The sequence below is a fragment of the Bos indicus x Bos taurus genome, chromosome 22 (genome assembly GCF_003369695.1).
Source record: "Bos indicus x Bos taurus breed Angus x Brahman F1 hybrid chromosome 22, Bos_hybrid_MaternalHap_v2.0, whole genome shotgun sequence".
Taxonomy (NCBI): domain Eukaryota; kingdom Metazoa; phylum Chordata; class Mammalia; order Artiodactyla; family Bovidae; genus Bos; species Bos indicus x Bos taurus.
In genome coordinates this window covers 44,136,467-44,155,752 of record NC_040097.1, presented here as the reverse complement: position 1 = coordinate 44,155,752, position 19,286 = coordinate 44,136,467, and the positions used below count along the sequence as shown (strand labels likewise).

The 19,286-nt window shown below is 47.0% G+C and overlaps 1 protein-coding gene across 2 annotated transcripts in view; it reads right to left on the bottom strand.

Annotated features, from left to right (window-relative positions):
• Window positions 1-19,286, bottom strand: part of IRAK2 (interleukin 1 receptor associated kinase 2) — a 64,962-nt gene that overhangs the window by 13,251 nt on the left and 32,425 nt on the right. For both annotated transcript variants that reach the window (XM_027523546.1, XM_027523545.1), the window contains exons 3-8: window positions 13,220-13,366; window positions 7,224-7,315; window positions 5,206-5,400; window positions 5,059-5,123; window positions 2,662-2,776; window positions 1,018-1,127 (exon numbers count right to left, since the gene is read on the bottom strand). In XM_027523546.1, coding sequence (XP_027379347.1) covers window positions 1,018-1,127; window positions 2,662-2,776; window positions 5,059-5,123; window positions 5,206-5,400; window positions 7,224-7,315; window positions 13,220-13,366 — 724 coding nt within the window. The remainder of the gene's footprint in view (window positions 1-1,017; window positions 1,128-2,661; window positions 2,777-5,058; window positions 5,124-5,205; window positions 5,401-7,223; window positions 7,316-13,219; window positions 13,367-19,286) is intronic.

Below are 19,286 nucleotides of genomic sequence, written 5' to 3'. Positions count from 1 at the left end.
TTAAAAAGTAGATACAGAGGTCAGTTCTCCCGGGTTCCCTGACCCTGCTGCTGTTCACTTAAACATCCCTTTTCAATAAATCCTTTTGTCTTGTCACCCAAAAAAAGTAGACACCAATTCCAATATTGGCTATTAGGAGCCATTATGTAAATTATGGGCAAATACCTTCAATGGAAGACTAAGAAGTGCCAAAAAATTGATGACATGCAACGTGAGGAAATGTTTAAATCATGGGGGAAAAGAGATTATGAGTTGGTAATCAGGTAATAGTGCTATCTTAGGGCTGAGATATCTGTGTGGGCAAGGGCTGGAAAAGAAAAACAGCAGAGAAATGGAGGCCACGTCAGGGTAATAGGGTCAGGATGACCTCTTGTCCCTTCACTTCCTTTCTTGCTATTACAATTGTTTGCACAATTCAATAAAAATCAGGGGGGAGAAAAGAGGAAAAGGCTTCCACTGGCCAAAAGAGGACAGAACTCTGGGGAAGTGCGAATGCTATGGTTTCGAGGTCACTGTTGCCAGATCTTCTGGTATCTTCTGGAATCCCTCTCCATGTTTCTAGTCTTGGGAGCACGGTACTGAGATGCTGGGGTGCACACCTAACCTGTGTCACAGGATCTGTGACAACAGATGCACGAACGAAAGCAGGTCTCAGAAGCCCAGGGAGCCTGGCAGCCACAGCCCACAGCTCGAGGACCCAGTCCAGATCGGCTGCTGGAGGGGAAGTGAAATATGGCAGGGGAATGGAAGGCTTGTGGGTAAATACCAACAAACTTTTTGGGGAAATACCTTTGTTAGGGAGATAGGGAGTCATGCTGACGGCAACCAGAGACAGAGTACAACCTAGAAACACTGATGTTCCAGGGAACAGCAAAGAAAAAGAGATCCAAGAAAGGCAAGGAGGGGAGAGAAAGTCAAAGAAAAGAGAGACAAAGGGAAAGGAATGGGACCCAGCAGTGTGTGTGGCCTCATCCCTGCCACCCCAGCCTAAGGCGGGGCTCAGCCCTCCTCTCTCACCTCTTGACATTGCCGTGGATGATCTCCAAGCTGTGCAGGTGCTCCACGGCATGAAGCAGTCCTGAGCAGATGCTGATGCGCTGGGGCCAGGGGAGAGGGTCTGAGCCACCCTAAGAGAAAGAAAAGGAGGAGAAAATAGTGACATCTGTGCCTTTTTAAAGTCTCAATGGACTTTAAAGTGACAGAGTCCTGGGCTCCTGTCTCTCCTCCAGCCCTCAGGTCCTCAACAACAGGGCTCAACCAGCATGGTTTACTGGCAGGGAACTGGTTTTGACATCAGACAGATCTACGTATAAATCCCAGCCCAGACACCCACTAGCTGTGTGACTTTGGAAAAGACACTCAACATCTCTGAGCCTCAGTTTTTTCTGATATAAAATAGAAACGTTAATCCCTATGCTTTAAGGCTGTAGTAAGGATTCAAAGGAGTGAATGGTATGCCCTCAGCATAGTACCTGCCACACAGTGGGTGCTCACTAAATAGCAGCTATTTTTATCATGACTATCATGCAGCAGTTCTGGAATTCGTCTCTAAGAGGGACTGCTTGGGAGAGGAACTAAGGACCTTACATTGGCACATCAAGCACATGAGCTGATTTTATAAGTATCTGGAGAGATGTCACAAGAGCTGATGGAGATTATGGGTGGTCTAAAGCCCTCTATACTTCCACTGCTGTTCTAAGGCTGAATGTCCAAGAAAAATCCCTTCTTATTTTTTAGGTGACCTCTTAGATTCTACGTCCTCTAAGAACTGGCCTTGCTAATAGATTTCTTCTCAAAAACTCTGGAATCTGGAGCCACATGAACTCTTGCCCTGATACCCATCAGCTGTGTTTCTTTGGGTAAGTTACTTTGCTTCTCTGTGGCAGAGACTCCTCTTTTTGAAAATGGGGGAACCTCTGGGGTGGTGGCAAGGCCTGAAGGAGATGTACAAAGCCATTATCATGGTGTCCTGCCCACAGTGAGAGCTCAGCAAAGCTAACAATCATTATTATACCATGAATAACTACTTTTATCCCTCCCAAGGGAAGCAATAATTCTGCTGTGGAATAACTTTTGTCACTCTGTTTGAGGACTTTATGGGAAGGAGGCTTGTTTGTCTTAAAAATTATAACATTAATAGATATAACACTCATATGGTATGATATGCAAAAGGTCAAATGAGTATGTAGTAAAAGTTTGTCTCCCAACCTGAGCCCCGTCTACATGTAGTTCTCCAGAGGCAGTCAAGGTACCAGTTTCCTGTATCTCTCCATAAATATTCCATATATTCACAAACAAATAGGAATTTATTAGAATACCATTTTTAAGAAAAATGTACCTCCACTTTCCATACTCTGTATCTGTTCATTCTTTTTCTTGCCTAGTGCACTGGCTTGTACCTTCAGAACAATACTGGATAATATAGTGCTATGGGTTACCTTTGTCTTACTCTTGATTTAAATGCCTCTTTGTCAAAAAACTTTTTAAATAGGTTTTTCCTGAAGATGTTTAGCCAGATCTTATCTATCTTGGCCCAACTCCTCTCCTTAAAGGGCCGCTGAGTGGCCCTCTTCCCCTCTGGATTCCTTTAAGTTCTTAATCCTTGATTCTGTAAGTGAATGCTGCCTAGTCCTGTTCTTTGACCATGACCCAGCCCCTTACCTGACCCTGGAGTCTGTCCTGTAAAGAACCATTTGCCATGTATGGGTAAATCAAGCTGTAAAACTGTTCTCCAGTGCAGCAGCCCAGCAGAGGTAAGACGTTGGGGTGGCAGCATCTGAAATTAGGCATCAGTGCAGGCATGAGGAGTTAGACAGAAAGAATAATCAAAGACAGCTCCATTTCCTGCCTCCTCCACCTCTTCTGCCCTCTCCACCCACGAGGCCACCAGGAAGCTCCCAGGTACCAAATGCTCTGACTCCTGAGGGTAGAGAGATGACAACTGCATGCCTTCAAGATGCTTGAAATCAAAGAACTCAAAGTACATGATACCCCAACCACTTGTGATTCTTCACAAAATCCTCTTCTGGCCGATTGAAAGTCACTGTTCCCTCCTGACTCTCCTGCCTCTCTGACAGCTCTTCCTTGGCCTTTTCCACTAAGACCCTCTTCCTCAGCCTTTCTCTGAAACCTGAGTCTCCCTGGATGGGCTCATCATCTCATTTTATAAGCTGCTCCATCAGGGATCTCTCACCTCTACAAAGTGCACCCTCTCTATGAGGAGCACCCCTACATCTCTCCAGGTCCAACCCACAGTCCAGACCTGAATGTCAAATTGCATCCCAATGTTCCAGGTGAACACCTAGACTCAACAAGTTCCAAACCTGATTCTCCAGCCTTAGTTACTTGCTCACCCAAGGGCACCACCAACCATCCAATTTCCTAGAAACCTCCTTACCTCTCCCATCTAATTAGTCACCTTTCATCGTCATAAATAGCTTTGAAAACACCCCCTTCATTCTTCCCTCCTCCACCTTGAGGCAGATGCTGATGGACTCTCCTGAACACTGTTTCAAGGGCCACCTGCCTGCCCCTCAGCCCCTCTCCGCTTCCCGCTAGGCCATCCTACTGCACTACCGCACACTTTCCACCCTCACCAGTTATTTACATTCACTCTCCCCTCGGCACCATGAACTCCCCAAGGCGGACGCTGTGTTTTCTGCATGTCTGCACTCCCGAGAACCAAGAAAGGCCTTGATGACTCACACTTGCCAAATGAATGAATGAAGCAATAGCTGCTTACTCCAGGAAGGCTCTATACCAAGATGGAAAGGGAATCAGATTTCCAGTTTCCATTACGAGTGTGCATGTGTGTGCATGTGTGTGTGTGTAGTTAAGGATGTGTATATATGTATATGTGTGTGTGTTTGTGTGTAGTCATATATATATATGAAGAGAAAAAGGACTAAAGAAAATATATAAAAATCTGAATACTGTAGTAGTAATTTACAGATGCTATGGAAAATCGGTGATTTCTATTTTCCTCTTTAAAACTTTCTTTATTTCTTAAAATATACCACAGTCATCACACACTGCTTTCCCGAGACTGCATATTTGGCAGAGAAACTCAGAGAGTGACTTGCCAGCTCAAATGACAGCTGGTGTCCAGCACACTGCAGAGGCCTAGTATGCGTGTGTTAAATCCATCAGGCAATGACAGCAGGGGCAGGACAAATGTCCAGGTCTGCAAATGTCCTCCCCTTCTCTTTCCCAGTGCCCCTGCCCCTACTAAGCTCTGTGATGGGAGCTGCACTTTACTTCTCCAGCCTCAGTTTCGTCATCTATAAAATGCAGGTTTGAGGATGACTTTTGAAGGCCCTTATTGCTCAAGACCAGAGGTAAACAAAATTTCTCTATAAAAAACTAGACAGTAAATATTTTAGCCATTGTAGGCCATCTGGCCTCTGGTACAATTCCCCCACTGTGCACCATCATGGAAGAGCAGCCACAGATGACACGGAAATAAATAAGGACAGCTGGGTTCCAATAAACTTCATTATGGATGCTGATATTTGAATTTCACATACTTTTCATGTGTCATGAAATTATCTTCTTTTTATTTGTTTAACCCTTTAAGAATGTAAAAACTATTCCTAGCTCTCAGGCCATTAAAATAGAGCTAGGCCAGGCTAAGCCTGTGGGTCATCATTTGCTTTTAGAGTTGGAATCAGTACATTTCTGTCCATCTCAAAAAATGGGACAGAAACAGATTCTTTCCCGACTGGAAGGAAGGAGTTGAGCCAAGTGAGCCGAGGTTCTTTTATAATTCTAATCCATGCATACAGTGGCTACAGAGAAAAAGCATGGAAGGAGTCAGATCAACCAACCAAATTCCAGCTCTGCCACATACTAGCTGTGTGATCTTGGACAAAACACTTAACATCTCTGTGCCACAATGTGTCCATGTGTAAAATAATGTTATAATAGTAGCCATGTTACAGGGTTCTTATGAGGATTACATAAAGAAAATGCTTAAAACATGTTGCCACATAGGAAGCACTATATACAGGTTAGCTGTCATCACTATCAAACAAAGTATTTTCCAAAGAGGAGACTTACCTACGACAAATTTGCACCTCTGCCTGGAAGAATTTTTCCACTGATCCTGGACCTGAACAGGCCATCTGTGGGAAAAGACATTGAAACATGAAAATCCAGCCTCACCATGCAGCCTCCACCTCTTACTGGAAACCAAGAAGTGCCTACCTCTCTGAGCTTCTTGAAGATAAACGGTGTGCCACGCTTTTGCCCCTTGTAGACGTCGGCAAAGGTCCCCTCACTGATTTTGTGGCTTGGGTTGAAATTATCAGTTGCCTGGATCACATCTACCTCACTCCAGAAAAGGTCATCTCCAGCCAGGCTTGAAAGTGTCTCTTGCTTAGGAATGGAGGCACTGAAATCCTGGAAATTCATAGAGAAGAGACAGAGATTAATATGGAAAGTATTATTTTCCCTACTACCTCAGGGAATCTCAGAACAGCAGAGCTGAGGGGTGAATGGGATCATCTCATCCAGTGAGGAGGAATACAAAAAGGACAGATCCCAGCTCCACTTCTAACCTGCTCTGTGACTTTGGACAAGTTACTTAACCTCTCTGAGCCTTCACTGCCTCATCAGCAAAAACGAAGATAATCATAGTACCCTGAAAGGTAACATTACCTTTCTACCTATAGATTAACTACAATGTGAGTATTCCCAGCCCACGGTCAATGTTTCCTTTATTTTTTATTTTCAGTTTACAAAGGGTCAAACAACTGAAGTCAGATTCCACTCCAGGTCAGTGGCTGGGCTGGTGCCCCTGGTCCTACACATGGTATACATGCTGAGAAGCAGGATACAGGTCCACATAACCTATGTAAGTCTAAGAAAAGCGGCCCTCCTTAAAATAGGTAGACATAAATTTCCATTTTTTAAAGTTATATATGCTTTTATAAGGAACTCCCAGGTGGCACAGTGGTAAGGAACCCACTAGCCAATGCAGGAGATGTGGTTCAATTCCTGGGTTGGGTAGATCCCCTGGAGTAGGAAATGGCAACCCACTCCAGTATTCTCGCCTGGGAAATCCCATGCACAGAGGAGCCTGGCGGACTGCAGTCCACAGGGTCATAAAAGAGTCCAACACGACTGAGCCTGCATGCACAGCACAGCATAGCAGGCTCTCACAAACAGTTTTAAAGAATTAGAGTCGGGGGCTAATTATGCATGATCCCATTATCCTCTTCTTGCCAGTTAGATATATGAGGATTTCTTTTTTAAATTGGGATTGTGGGAATTCCTTAGAAGTCCAGCAGCTAGGACCATATACTTCAACTTCAGGGTTCATGGGTTTAATCTCTAGTCTGGGAACTAAAGATCCCAGAAGCTGCGGTTCAGCCAAAAAAAGAAGAAAAATAAAGGATAAATAAATAAAAACTGAGATCATGTCACACACATTGTTTTGATTTCTCGTGTTTTCTTTTAACATTACTTCATGATTATTCTCCCAATTATTCAGTTGTCTTTGAAATGATTAATTATTAAAATATAAATCACCTTGCTTAAGTGATAGTCCCATTTATGGAAGAGCTCCACTGACCAGATCTGTGTAGCACTGGCTTCCCTGCCAGACACCAAGACACTTTTAAGGGCCCACAAAAATGTCTTAACATAATTTCTTTCAAAGTCTAAAGAATAAAAATGTACTTTTCACCTCAAAGAAAATGTTGAAATTTTTAATCCAACTTGGATTATGTTCATCTTTAAAACCATTGCAATCATAAAATATGATTTTAAAAAACATTTTTAAATGAAAGAAAGAGCCTAGAAAGGCAAAAAGTGCTTCAGATTCACAGAAGTCACTAGTGACCCTGGACCCAAATCATTAAAAATTCAGAATAAATCAGATATATTTTGTGTTGAAAAAAGGTTGGAGGGAAGGCATGTTCTAAGCAAATGACTACTGCCACCAAGATATTTCGGGGGGTGAGGAGGATGCCAATTATCAGCTCTCATTTAAACACAAATAATGGAAAAGCTCATTAAAAACTAAAGCTCACTCTCTCCCCGACCCTCTCTCCTGTTTTATTGAGGGTTGGCACTTAAGAGTCTTAGAAGCTCAGAGTAATTCGATGGGGTTCGCCTCTTCACTCGGACCCCTAACCCCCAAACTGGTCTCAGGGAATAAACACATTGCATTTTAGAAAGACAGTCAAAGCCAGGGGTTACACTCAGGGTGGAGGGTTTACCTTTGAATCAGCTGAGGCAGTCTGGTTGGTTTTTAAGGAAGAAGAGGCATCTTCAGGAGGGGCTGGGAGGCTGACTCTGACTGCAGCAGGTCCTGAAAAGGAGAGACAGTGGATCAGGCCTCGGATGCTGGAGGAAGGTGGGAGGGGTCCCTGGCTGGTCTCCCGACCCGGCCAGTGTCTCATTCACGCCAGTGACACTGTCGATCATGACGTCAGCCATTTCCTGACAGCCAGGCGCTAGCCCACAGGCTGCTCACATGTTACCCTGTGGAAGACTTCTCACAGCCCTGTGGGTTGGTCCTATACAAAGTCCCCTGTGACAGGTGGCGGAAAGGAGGCGCTGGAGGCGGCTGGCTGCCCAGGGCCACACTGATGGAAGTGGCAAAGTCAGCCTTCAAAGGGAGCTCCCTGTGCCTTCTGACTCCCAGCCCTAACCCACCTCCCTCTAAAGCAGCTGAGAAGGACACAAGTGAATCAGTTACAGAGCCTGACTTCTAGAAACCTCCATGTGGCAGGAATGGCAACAACCAGCCTCCCAGGGGAGAGGCAAGAGAGGTCTGCCTCAGTGAGTTAGAGATCAAGGAAGGTTTCACAGAGGAAGGAACACTTGACCTGGACCTCCAAGATGAAACATTTGCAACAAGTAGCTGTGAGGGAGGGAAGGCACCAAGGCCGAGGAACCAGCCCATGAGGAGGTAAAGCCACAGCAGGAAAGCCCAGGCTGTGGTAAGCATTCCAGGCACGCTCAGTTAACACACACTGAGAGTATGCCGGGCTCTGTTCCCAGCCCTTCCCTGACCTAATTCATTTCACCCTCACAACAGTTGCAGGAGACAGACGCATCATCTACTCTTTACAGGTGGTGAAACTAAGGCACACAGAGGTGACCCCACCTTTCCAAAGACACCCAGTCAGTGGCTCCAGAGTTTGTGCTTTCACGCCCTTAGTGAATGGAGAAGATTCACAAGAGACACGTGAAAGTGGACCTTGGCCAGAAGCCAGAGCTTCAGATGCCATCCTCTGGCAATACCCAAGTGGTCCTCCCGCAGGCCTGGCCTCTGTGTAACAGGAGGCCGGCCCTCCCAAGGGAACCTGACTTTGGCCCCAGTGTTGTGGACCTAATCTACCTGCTTCAAGTATGTCTGGCTTACATTACCAGCAAAGGAGTGATTAATGTGGAACTTTGGCCATAAAAATTAACTCAGAAGACTGAAAACAGCACCATGGTGAAACTAGAACCAGCTTTTCAAAACTATTTACCCAGGCAGCTAATAAAACAAAACTCACCTGATACAAAGTCTGAGGCACTTTCATTCTCTGAGGAGAGGGGCCACCCTAAGTAAGCCTCTCTCCCTGAGTTTTCTGCTGCTTCTAGAGTTTTTGTTTGTCTTTTGTTTTCTTTTTTTCCCCCATATTTTCCAGCACTGGCTATATTTGAAAGGACTACACTTGAGAAGGTACCATGTTGGTATACCCACACTGCACCAGAGACCCCCAGAATGGGGGTAGTAACAATAAACACCCCTCCCCAAAATACACAGGTGTACACACAGTCACACATACCCTCTCTGTCCCTCAGGGCACTGCAGCTTAAACTGAGCTTCGGAATAAGAGCTATAGCTCAGGCATAGATATTAAACTTTCGGCCAATAAAAAGGAAAAAATAAAACCAGAATAAACGAATAAAGAAGATGGGCTATTTTTACTCAGCCACTAAAAAAAAAATGAAAGGGAAAAGGGAAAAGGTTGAGGGAGAGATAAATTAGGAGCTTGGTTTAACAGATACACACTACTATATACAGAACAGATAACCAACAAGGACCTACTATATAGCACAGAGAATTATACTCAATATTCTGTAATAAGCTATAAGGGAAAATAACCTGAAAAAAAAAGAATAGATATATATGTTTGTATAACTAAATAACTCTGCGGTATACCTGAAACCAATACAACATTGTAAATCAACTATACTTCAATTAAAAAAAATAAAAAGGTAAAACAAATTAAGTAAAACCAGCAACACATTGCAGACCAGCTGCTGGCAGTATAACTGACCAAAGACCAGCTGCTCATTCAGATCCCTCTGTGCATCTGCCCCCAGGCTGAGCTTGCCACAGCTGCCCCCACCCCTGGTGCCTGGATGCAGAGGGGAGGCTCCCTGGGTGGGTGCTCCACCCACAGCTGCTGCATCTTCAGAGGCCCCCACTGTCACCCCGCCATCTCTTGGGCTCGGCTCAGTGCCCTTCCTTGGCCTGAGTCCCAGTGGTCATAGTCGTCCACCTCCTAGGTGTGGGTCATGCGTCCGTGCTGCCCCACGATGTTTTCTTTCACTCTGCTCTAATTCACATCTTGAGTATTCAGCATTGAATCCCTAGTCTTTTGTGCATGTAACACACACTCTAATACCTGTGTTCCATGCACACTGGTGGGCAGAGGCTCTGCACTCTGGGGACAGCTGCTCTAGGCCAACTCAACTCCCCCGCTGCTTCTTTCCTGCATTTCTGCACAATCCGCTCCCCCCACCCCAGGGTGGCCGCACTAGGCTGCACACATGGTCCCTCACCCTCTCCCACTGCCCAGCAATACCAAGGTCTGCACTGGCCTCACACAGCCACGATTCTCTGGTCTGATACCTGGGGTTTGCTCTGGGGGCTGCACCAAGCCTCTCAGTGTAGGGAGATCGCTGAGGTCTGCTCTTGTGACACAGGAGAGCTACTGAGGGTGGTTCAGTCTGTTTGTCTCTCTGGTTTGGAGAGTGGAGGGAAAGGGAGTGGAATGTGGGCCAGTGCTGCAAGGCTGAGAAACCAGGTAAGAACAAGCCTTTGCCTTCTTTGGAAACACTCATGGAAGACACTGGTCTACACAAATGTCATTTCCAAAACACTAGAGTTCAACTTTCGTGTGCCATTTCCCACAGAAATCTTTCTAGAAGATTTTTTGCTTTCTCAAGCAGAATACACCAAAATCTTGTCCTGCTGAGTTGCATCACTGCAGGCAGAGTGCTGTATCTCATTTTGGAGTTTTCTGGATCCTGCCATGTGGCAGGCAGTGCATCAGCATCTACAGCTTCCCTATCTCTTTCTTGGTAGCAGACAGAACTGAGCTCCAGTCCTGGCTCTGTCATTACTAAAGATTTGAACTTGGGTGAGTTGTGCCTCATTTTAGCTTTCTCAAATGTAAAAATGAAGAAACAACAACAAAAGAAAACAGTAATAGTCCATTCTGTGTAGAGTTCTTTTCCAGATTAAAAGATGGCATAAAGCACAAAGACCAGCCTCTGGTATATATGGGGTACCAAGGCTGGTAAAACTACATATAGAATGAGAGCAAATCAGTTCTGATGAACAGCCGATGCCTCTCCTATAGGTAAGGCTTTGTGACAGTTATTTCAGCCGCTCAGTGCCCTTTTATCTGAAATCTAGCTTTGAGTATCTGTTTAAGGAGGTACTGAGAACTTGTCCATGGCTCATCTGCTTGTGTATTTTCCTTCTCCATGTTTCTCCCTACTTCCTCCCTACCTACTGCCAGCGGATCAGGAGATACAGAGGTTAAGATGTGAACTCTGGAACAATTCACATGAGCTGAATCCCACTCCCGCCGCTTGGTCAGCCATAGAGTTTTGACAGGTTATGCCTCCTTCCCTAGCTACCAAGAGCCCTCCGCCCTAGGGTGTCAAGCCGATTCAGTGACTGCCAGTAGGCACCGTTCCCACCTGTCAGTCCTCCTCCCCAGCTACCTTTGCCTCCACCTTCTCCACTCCTATGAGAGAAACAGCTGGAACTTTGGGGCCCAATAGAACCTTGGGGTTTTCCCAAGAGAAGACTGGCTTTGGGTTGTTTGAGGAAATTGATGATCACACCCATATTTTCAGCTTGGGCAAAGACAGACAATAGACTTCCTGTCTCTGTCTACAGATAGTTATGGTCCTGACTTGTCTAAGAACATGTCCTTCCAGGTGCCATTCAAGAAAGCAAAGGGTGCGAAGGCTGGCAGAGACACACGGTGCTTGTTTTCACAGCAGCTGAGCTTAGGAACCTCCAAAGAAGCTGCTTATCAGTAATCTTCTCTAGCCTCACCCGCACTCCCCTAGAATCTCCCTATTTTATTAGTTTCCTTCCCTTTGGCTACCAACCACTGTCAAATGAGCTTTAGGACCATATCCCCTTATCTTTAATCACTGATCAGAGTTCTGCCCTTAACAAAAAAACTCTTTAGCTGTAGGAAATAATTCAGACTACTTGGACTACAATTAACTTTTCAGACTCAACCTAGCTGGGGTGTCTGGAACATTCCTAAGATCAGCTAATGCTTAATGAGCATCTACATGGTGGTAACCCCAAGGTGTATAATTACTTCCCACACAGGATGATATGGTTTCTATTATTATGCCCATTTCTTAGATGAAGAAAATGAGGTACAGAGAGGCTAAAGTAGTCAGTCTCCTGATAATGAGGACAGAGCTGGGATTCAAATATTAGTCTGCCAGATGCAAAAGCCCATGCCTGCTCCTCTCAGCCGACACTGACCCTGGCTTCGGGGGCCACATCAATGACTTTGGGAGGTTTCGTGGATTTGGGGTCTCCGGCTCTCTACTCAGGAGACTGCAGAAAAACAGAAGGTGGGTGGGACTCCGGGGGAGACGTGGGAAGGATGGCATGAAGAACGGGTCCCCTGGGGAAGTCACCTGCTGGCTGAGTCCTTCCCCAGGGGACAAGGAGGTGGAGACAACTGAAGCGGGCTGAGAAGCTTTGGGTCAGTGGTGTGTGTAGTGGCTGGGGACATGAGCGTTCAAATCACATGGCTCAGATGCTACTTCCTACCCACATGATCTTGAGCAAGTCACTTTCACGCTCCATACTCAAACTCCACAGAACAAAGCAGCAGATCTCTACCAGGCAGAGGGGAGGACGGCTATGGGGCAGGCAGCGCCCCTTGGCAACCCCCAACATGGCTGCAAGGGCCAGGGGCCTGAGGATGGCAGATGAAGAGGTCAGTAGGCTCCCTGCCCGGAGCCTGTGCTGGGTCTTGGGGAACCAAAGGTAAAATACCTGGGCCCATAGCATATGAACATGATAGGCTATAGGAAATAATTCAGACTACTCGGCCTAGAATTAACTTTCCAGACTCAACCTAGCTGGGGTGCTTGGAATGTTCCTAAGATCAGCTAACGTTTAATAAGCATTTACATGGTGGCAACTCCAAGGTGTATGATTCCTTACCACACATGATGAAAACCTCTCTGTGCTTCAGTTTCCTCATCTGTGAAATGGGGAGAAAAATAATACCAAACTCCTACAGTCTGTTGAAGGTTAAAAAGGTCAACATCTTTGAAGGATAAATTTAGAACAGTGTGTAACACATACAAAGCCCTCTGTTACTGAGTTTCTTTTTCCTTTTTACAAAAATGCGGGACTTCCCAGGTGCTCTGCCAATTCAGGGTTCAACCCCTGGTTGGGGAGCTAAGATCCCACATGCTGTGCAGTGAGGCCAAACAAACAAAAAAAGGTAATAGATGGCATATATCCTTCTGTCATCTGACATTTTTAACCTCAGCGTATCACGAGCATATTTCCACGTGTATATACACGTGCTCTGTTGTGCTTAGTTGCTCAGTCATGTCCAATTCTTTGCAACCCTATGGACAGTGGCCCACAAGGTTCCTCTGTCCATGGGAATTCTCTAGGCAAGAATACTGGAGTGGGTTGCCATGCCCTCCTCCAGGGGATCTTCCTAAGTCAAGGATCGAACCCAGGTCCCCCACGTTGCAAGCAGGTTCTTTACCATCTGAGCCACCAGGGAAGCCCGTGTATATTCATCCCTATGTCACTGTTAGCAGGATTTTACTGTTACCGCCATCTGTGATTAATTTGGCCACCCACACTCGTTGTTTCCATTTTTTTGCTATTATACTCTGAGCTAAATATCCTCATAGATAAAACAGTTCCTTAAATAAATCTCCTTTAAATTAAAAAATTAAGTTTAATTAAAACTACCTGAGCCTGGAAAGGTGGGTGGCCTCACAGGCTGCCCCGTTTCTTGCTTATCCTCAGTGTTTCTTACAGAAGCTGCCAAAGGCTTTCCTGGCTTCACAGTGTCCGAGAAGTCTGGGATGGAAGACTTGACTTCAAGAACTGGTTTCCCTGAAATGAGGTAGGAAGAAAGAAAGCTATTATCATTCAGTGAAGTGGGTTAGCCATCGAGAGGTTGGATGGAGAAATCTAGAGACTTGGTTCAGAGTCTGGGCTTGGCTTCAGATTCATGTGCCCCTGAAAGTTGTTTCCCTCTCTGGGCCTTGGCCTCCCCGCGTGTAATGTATAGCGCTTGGACCCGACAATCTCTGCGACCGTCCATCTCAGGCACTCTGAGTCAGACCCACCTGACTTCCAATCCTACCAGCTGTGTGACCTTTGATAAGTCACTTTCCTTCTCTCTCCGAGCCTGTTTCCTTACCTATGAGACAGAAGTGATAGTCATGATAACATCTGCTTGCTTCCCTCACAGGGCTGTCAGGAAGAGGGAATGAGAACGCATACATGAAAGGGCTCTGTAGACCATGAGGTTCCCTGAACACATCGGGGAACCACTGAGTCCCTAGTTGAGCCCCTAAGTATAAAAGTACTGCCCGTCTTCCAGCTTCCCCTTCCATGAGCAGTGCAGACACGTGCATCTTTCCCTGTTTTAGAGATGGGAAGCCTGAAAATAGCAGCCACGTCAACTGCGAGCCATGACGTCTGGTCAGCCCCAGTTCTGCAAGCATGAAATCCTCCCAAGGTCCTTCAGTGCATCCTGCTGGAGATGAAGACTCTGAGGCCTGAGCAGGTTAAGTGGCTTGTCGGAGATCACACAGCCTGAGTAGGCAGGACCAGCTAAAGGAGCCTGGGTGGAGGTCAGCTGCCTTTTGAGAGTAATCACTTCCTCTCTGCAGTGATTTGGGAAACCCCAAAGGTGCTGGAGGGTGTGTTTCCACCAGCTTCCACAGAGCCTGCTCCTAAGAACCGGCTTCCTCTCCCCTCCCCCAGCACTGCCGTCCTCTCAGGTTGGTCCGGCCTCCAGCTCCAGTGGCCTCCAGAGCCCTCCCCAGGTCTCATCTTACTGAGACACCTTCCTGGCCCCGCCACTTCCCTGCTTAGAGCCCATCTGACTCCCCACTTACAGGATAAAACACACTACTCCGCACATGAACCCTCTGACACCCCCCACCCCCCACTGCCTCCCAGACCAAATCCTAATTCTACAGCCCTGCGTTCAAGGCCCTTCAACTCCTGGTGGTGAGAGGTGGACCCATATGTTTTTGAGAACCAAAAAAAACAGAGCGCCCCAAAGTGTGGGGAAGACTGGCCACTCGCTCGTTCTCACATGGGCAGCGGGTGGGGCTTCAACGAAACACCTCCAGCCTTTGGGTCTGCAGGAGCATTTATTCCAACAGGTAAACTGTGTCCTGGGGCTCCCCAGGGCGGCTCAGCGATAAGAGTCTGCCTGCCAATGTAGGAGACTCAGGTTTGATCCCTGGGTCTGGAAGATCCCCTGGCAGGAGGAAATGGCAACCCACTCCAGTATTCTTGCCTAGGAGAATTCCATGGATAGAGAATTCTAGGCTAGGCTACAGTCCATGGTGTCGCAAAGAATCTGACATGACTGAGCAGGCACACAAACTGTGTCTCTCTATAAATAAAACCAATCATTGCTACGGAACCAAACTTCTCACACAGGCGCTCTGGGACTAGAACAATAATAATGCCTAAATTCACGGCACTGCACACGGAAGGCCGTGCAGATTTATCTGATGTTCTCAACCATCTCTGGTGGCTGACAGCTATCTCTGCCTTTTACTTTTGAGCATATTGAGGCTCAGATGGGTGAAATGGTTTGTTCCCAGCCAAAGAGCTGATGGATTCAAACCTGGGGCTGGTTTCACTGTTATTTACCCAGCAAGGACAGAACCACTCAAATGCACTGTCCTTAGCACTCCTGTTCCCCTCTGCAGGTGGCTCGGCTCTGGGCGTGGCCCCACCGGAGGAAAAGCAGGACAAAGGGAACAGCTTGCGAGCAAGTGAGGAAAGGCCAGAGGGAATGCACAAAAGTATCCTGAAGGCCGAATGAGGGATAATGGGTGACTTTTTCCTTGTTTCCTTTACTGTCACTGACATACTATTCCTTTAAATGGAACTTTCTTATAAGATGGGCTTCCCAGTTAGCTTAGCTGGTAAAGAATCCACCTGCAATGCAGGAGACTCCAGTTCAATTCCTGGTCAGGAAGGTCCCCTGGAGAAGGGATAGGCCACCCATTCCAGTATTCATGGGATTCCCTAGTAGCTTAGATGGTAAAGAATCCGTCTGCAATGCGAGAGACTTGGGTTTGATCCCTGGGTTGGGAAGACCCACAGGAGGAGGGCATGGCAACCCACTCCAATATTCTTGCCTGGAGAATCACCATGGATGGAGGAGCCCGGCAGACTACAGTACATGGGGTCACAAAAAGTTGAACACGACTGAGAAACTAAGCACAGCACAGCATCTTATAAGATATCTTTTATCTTATAAAGAAGTAGCAGAGCTTAGCTGCTCAGAGTCCAGGTTTTGGCAGGGACACCAGTTTCATCACCTCCCAGCTGTGTTGGCTTTGGACAGCTTCCACGAGACTAAGAGGAATCAGCACACGTTAACTGATTAGCTCAAAACACGGGAACTTCATTGGTGGTGGTGGTGGTATCATATTTTTAAAATAGTGGGTTATCTCTTTTCTTAAAACAAAATACTCAGCTGTGCTGGGGCTCAGTTGCGTCATGTGGGATCTTCAATTTTTGTCGTGGCATGCAGGATTTTAGTTATAGCACATGGGATCCCTGACCAGGGATTGAACCCGGGCCCTGTGCGTTGGGAGCATGGAGTCCCAGCCACTGGACCACCAAGGAAGTCCCACAGGTTATCTCTTAAGCAGCCCACATATTGGGTGTAAAGAATGTAGGCTGGAGTCTTTTTGTTTTCATTTAACCTAACTCTGAATCATTTACAATTTTTTGTTGTTGTTTTACTGCATTTGTTTTTTTAAGTTGTGGTAAAATACATAAAACGTAAAATTTATCATCTTAATAATTTTACAGTTCAGTGGCATTAACTGCATTTACACTAGACACCGCTAGAGAGAAGCCAGCATGTCTGCGATGAAGGGCCAGCATGCCACAATTAAGACTCGACACAGCCAAATAAATAAATAAACATTGTTTAAAAAAAGAAAAGTGCATTTACACTGCTGTCCAACCATCACCATCATCCATCCAAAACTTTTTCATCTTCCCGAACTGAATTGCCCTCTTCCCAAACTGAAATTCACGCCACCCCATAGGGGGGCCCCAGAGGTCACACACTTTATTTCTCCCCACCTGGGGTCCTCAGGCACCACGCTGCCCCCACGCCAATCCCATCAGGGAGAGGCCCTTCTGGCCCAACTGTGATCCCAGAAGCGAGGTTCCTCCCCAAGGGCAGCCCTGCCAGCAGGATTCACGGATTCCCACGTCTTTGCTCGTGTCATATACTGCTTTCCTCAGGTGCTGGGTGACAGTTTCTTGTAGAGAGTGACAACAGGGACAGTCACCAATAGTGAACACTGATTCCTGGGAAGATATGGAGCAGAAGCGAACAGCCTAGGAAGAAGGGGCCCCCGGGCCTCTCAGAGCCCTCTTTTCTCCTCTCTGGCCTGAGGAGATGGCCCCTTGGCACACCCCACTCTCCACCAACTGCCTCGTGTGGGTCTCATATTTCTCAAAGGGCCACATCCAAGCCGTCCTCATGACAACATCTATGTATGAGGCACAGGGCCAGAGGTGGCTCTTCTGTGGCTCCAGTTCCCCTTGCACTGGGCCAGTCGGGCCTGCTGGTGAAGGGGATCCCAGACAGCCCACCACAGCAGGAGATGCTCCTGAATATACAGCTTCTAAAGGTCCCACCTGCACCCCAACTGGCACCTTCCCCCATCCGAGGCCTGGCTGAGCCTGTTTCGTCATCAGTCAAATGGGAGTGAAGGTGGCCATCCCGGCCTGACCTCACTTCAGTGACTTATCCCTTTCCCCTTTCCCTTTCTGCACAGATCTTTGCCTCTCAGTCAAGATCTATTTGGTAGGAACATCAAGGCCACCCACCCACCAGTGGCTGACCTCTCTGGCCTCCACCCTCAGGAACAGAAACAGCTTCGTTACATTGTCACCCTAAGGAGAGTGTGCAGTGACATGCGGGAGCCTACAGCTGGCACTGTGCTCTGTGCAAACGTGTGGGACTGGGGAGGGAACAGTCCTGTGGCACCCAGCGGGGGCTCCAGCCTGAAACTGAACTCGTCAGAGCATTTCAGCTAAAGTCCACTCGAGTCCCACCTACTCACACACAAGGGCATAGAGGACAGCTGATGGAGCCCAGCTTCAGGCCTGCGGTAGCAATCAAATTGAGAAGCTTGTTTCCTGTGAAACCCCCGTCTCAGCACTCTGGGTTTTCAGATGGTTTTGAGATGCAGACATGACATGACATGTCATAAACATGACATATCTTCAGTTTGACTCTTGGGTTGCTGGTGTCCGATCTGAATTGGAAGGTGCAGGGCACGCTTTTGCTTGTCTCTTTTCCTACCATCAAACCCATGAGTGGGAGAAACTGTGGCTTTTCCCCTCTTACTGCCTGGAAACTGATCGTGATACCTGAGAGGATACCACGCCCACTCCTTTGGGCCAGTACATACTGCAGAGTGTCGTTGAAATAAAAATAGAACATCAAGAGCAGGATGGGGCAAAGGAGGACATAACGCTCACACGAAAGGGTCATGATGATCTTTAAATCTCACCAGTTTCCTGTCTGCCAAGACCAAAAAGCAAGTCAGTGACATCATTTATTCCTATGACTGATGTACGGGAGCAGCCTCACACTTCCAGGAGACAGCACTCTTTTCTCTGCTGCAATTACATGTTCAAAAAGAGTGCACACAAAAAGTTGATTTTGCTGTATCATGAGAACCAAAAATAGGAATTGTGATCACCGAGTAGAAGTGAGAGGAAGTGTGGGGAAGTTTCCAGAGCCAGCCCCTCTTAGGCTGGATTTTTTAACCTTCTGAGCTTCATTTGCATCTTCTATGGAGTCAGAATCATTATAACCCTTCTATCCCAGGACAATCCCAGGACTCAGTGGAACCAGATATAAAACCAGATACACAGCTGGGCCAGTGATGGGAGAGGGCACAAACTGTGACTCAGTCATTCTCTGTCCTCTCTTGCTGCTCAAAGACACAGAGGAAGAATCTCTGATCCCAATTTAGATTCTCTGAAGAAGCATCTGGGATGGACAGTTCCAACAGTTTAAACCCTCCAATGGACATGTGCGTCTCAGTGGGCAGTGGCAGGGCCTTGAAGGTGCAGTGGCCGTCGCGCTGAGTATTACAGAAGCCCTGATAGAGGAGAGCCCTGCCCTGCTTCTGTCCGCTGTGTCATTGGCAGCTGGCCTGCTCACACCCAGGAGGACAGGCAACTTGGGGTTCTCCTGTTGAGACCCCTAGAAATGGGAGGAGATGCCAAAGCTCAAAGTAACATCTTTGGTGGCTGTGGATGCCAAGGGGTTGAGGTGTTGGTTCTCAGATCAATTAAATCAGAGTCTGGATGTTTTCAAAAGCTCCCTAGATAAGGCTCAGAACAGTTGGTTTAACCCAGAATGATGAGGATTGAGTTTCCAGCTCCAAGGGGCAGAGGAAGGGTCAGAAAGAAGCGTTTCTCTCCGCTCTCTCCATAGTTCCCAGGGAACAGTGGGTCTGATTCCTTTTTCTCCCCGCTTTGTATTTTTAGGATGTTCCACTCTCTCTAATGAGCCACAGATCACATGTGCTGTGGGGCCCAATAGTGAATTCAGTGAATTCACTCATGCACACCGCAGTTACGCTTGTGGGCAAAGGAAACTCTCCAAGTTTCATCTGACAAGTGGGATGAGGAACTGTGCCATCCGCCCCCAGAGATGATGAAATAAGTAAGTGCTCAATAGTTATAAGCTACTATTGTAATTTACTATTGTTATGCTCATCTCCCCCGAGTTTAG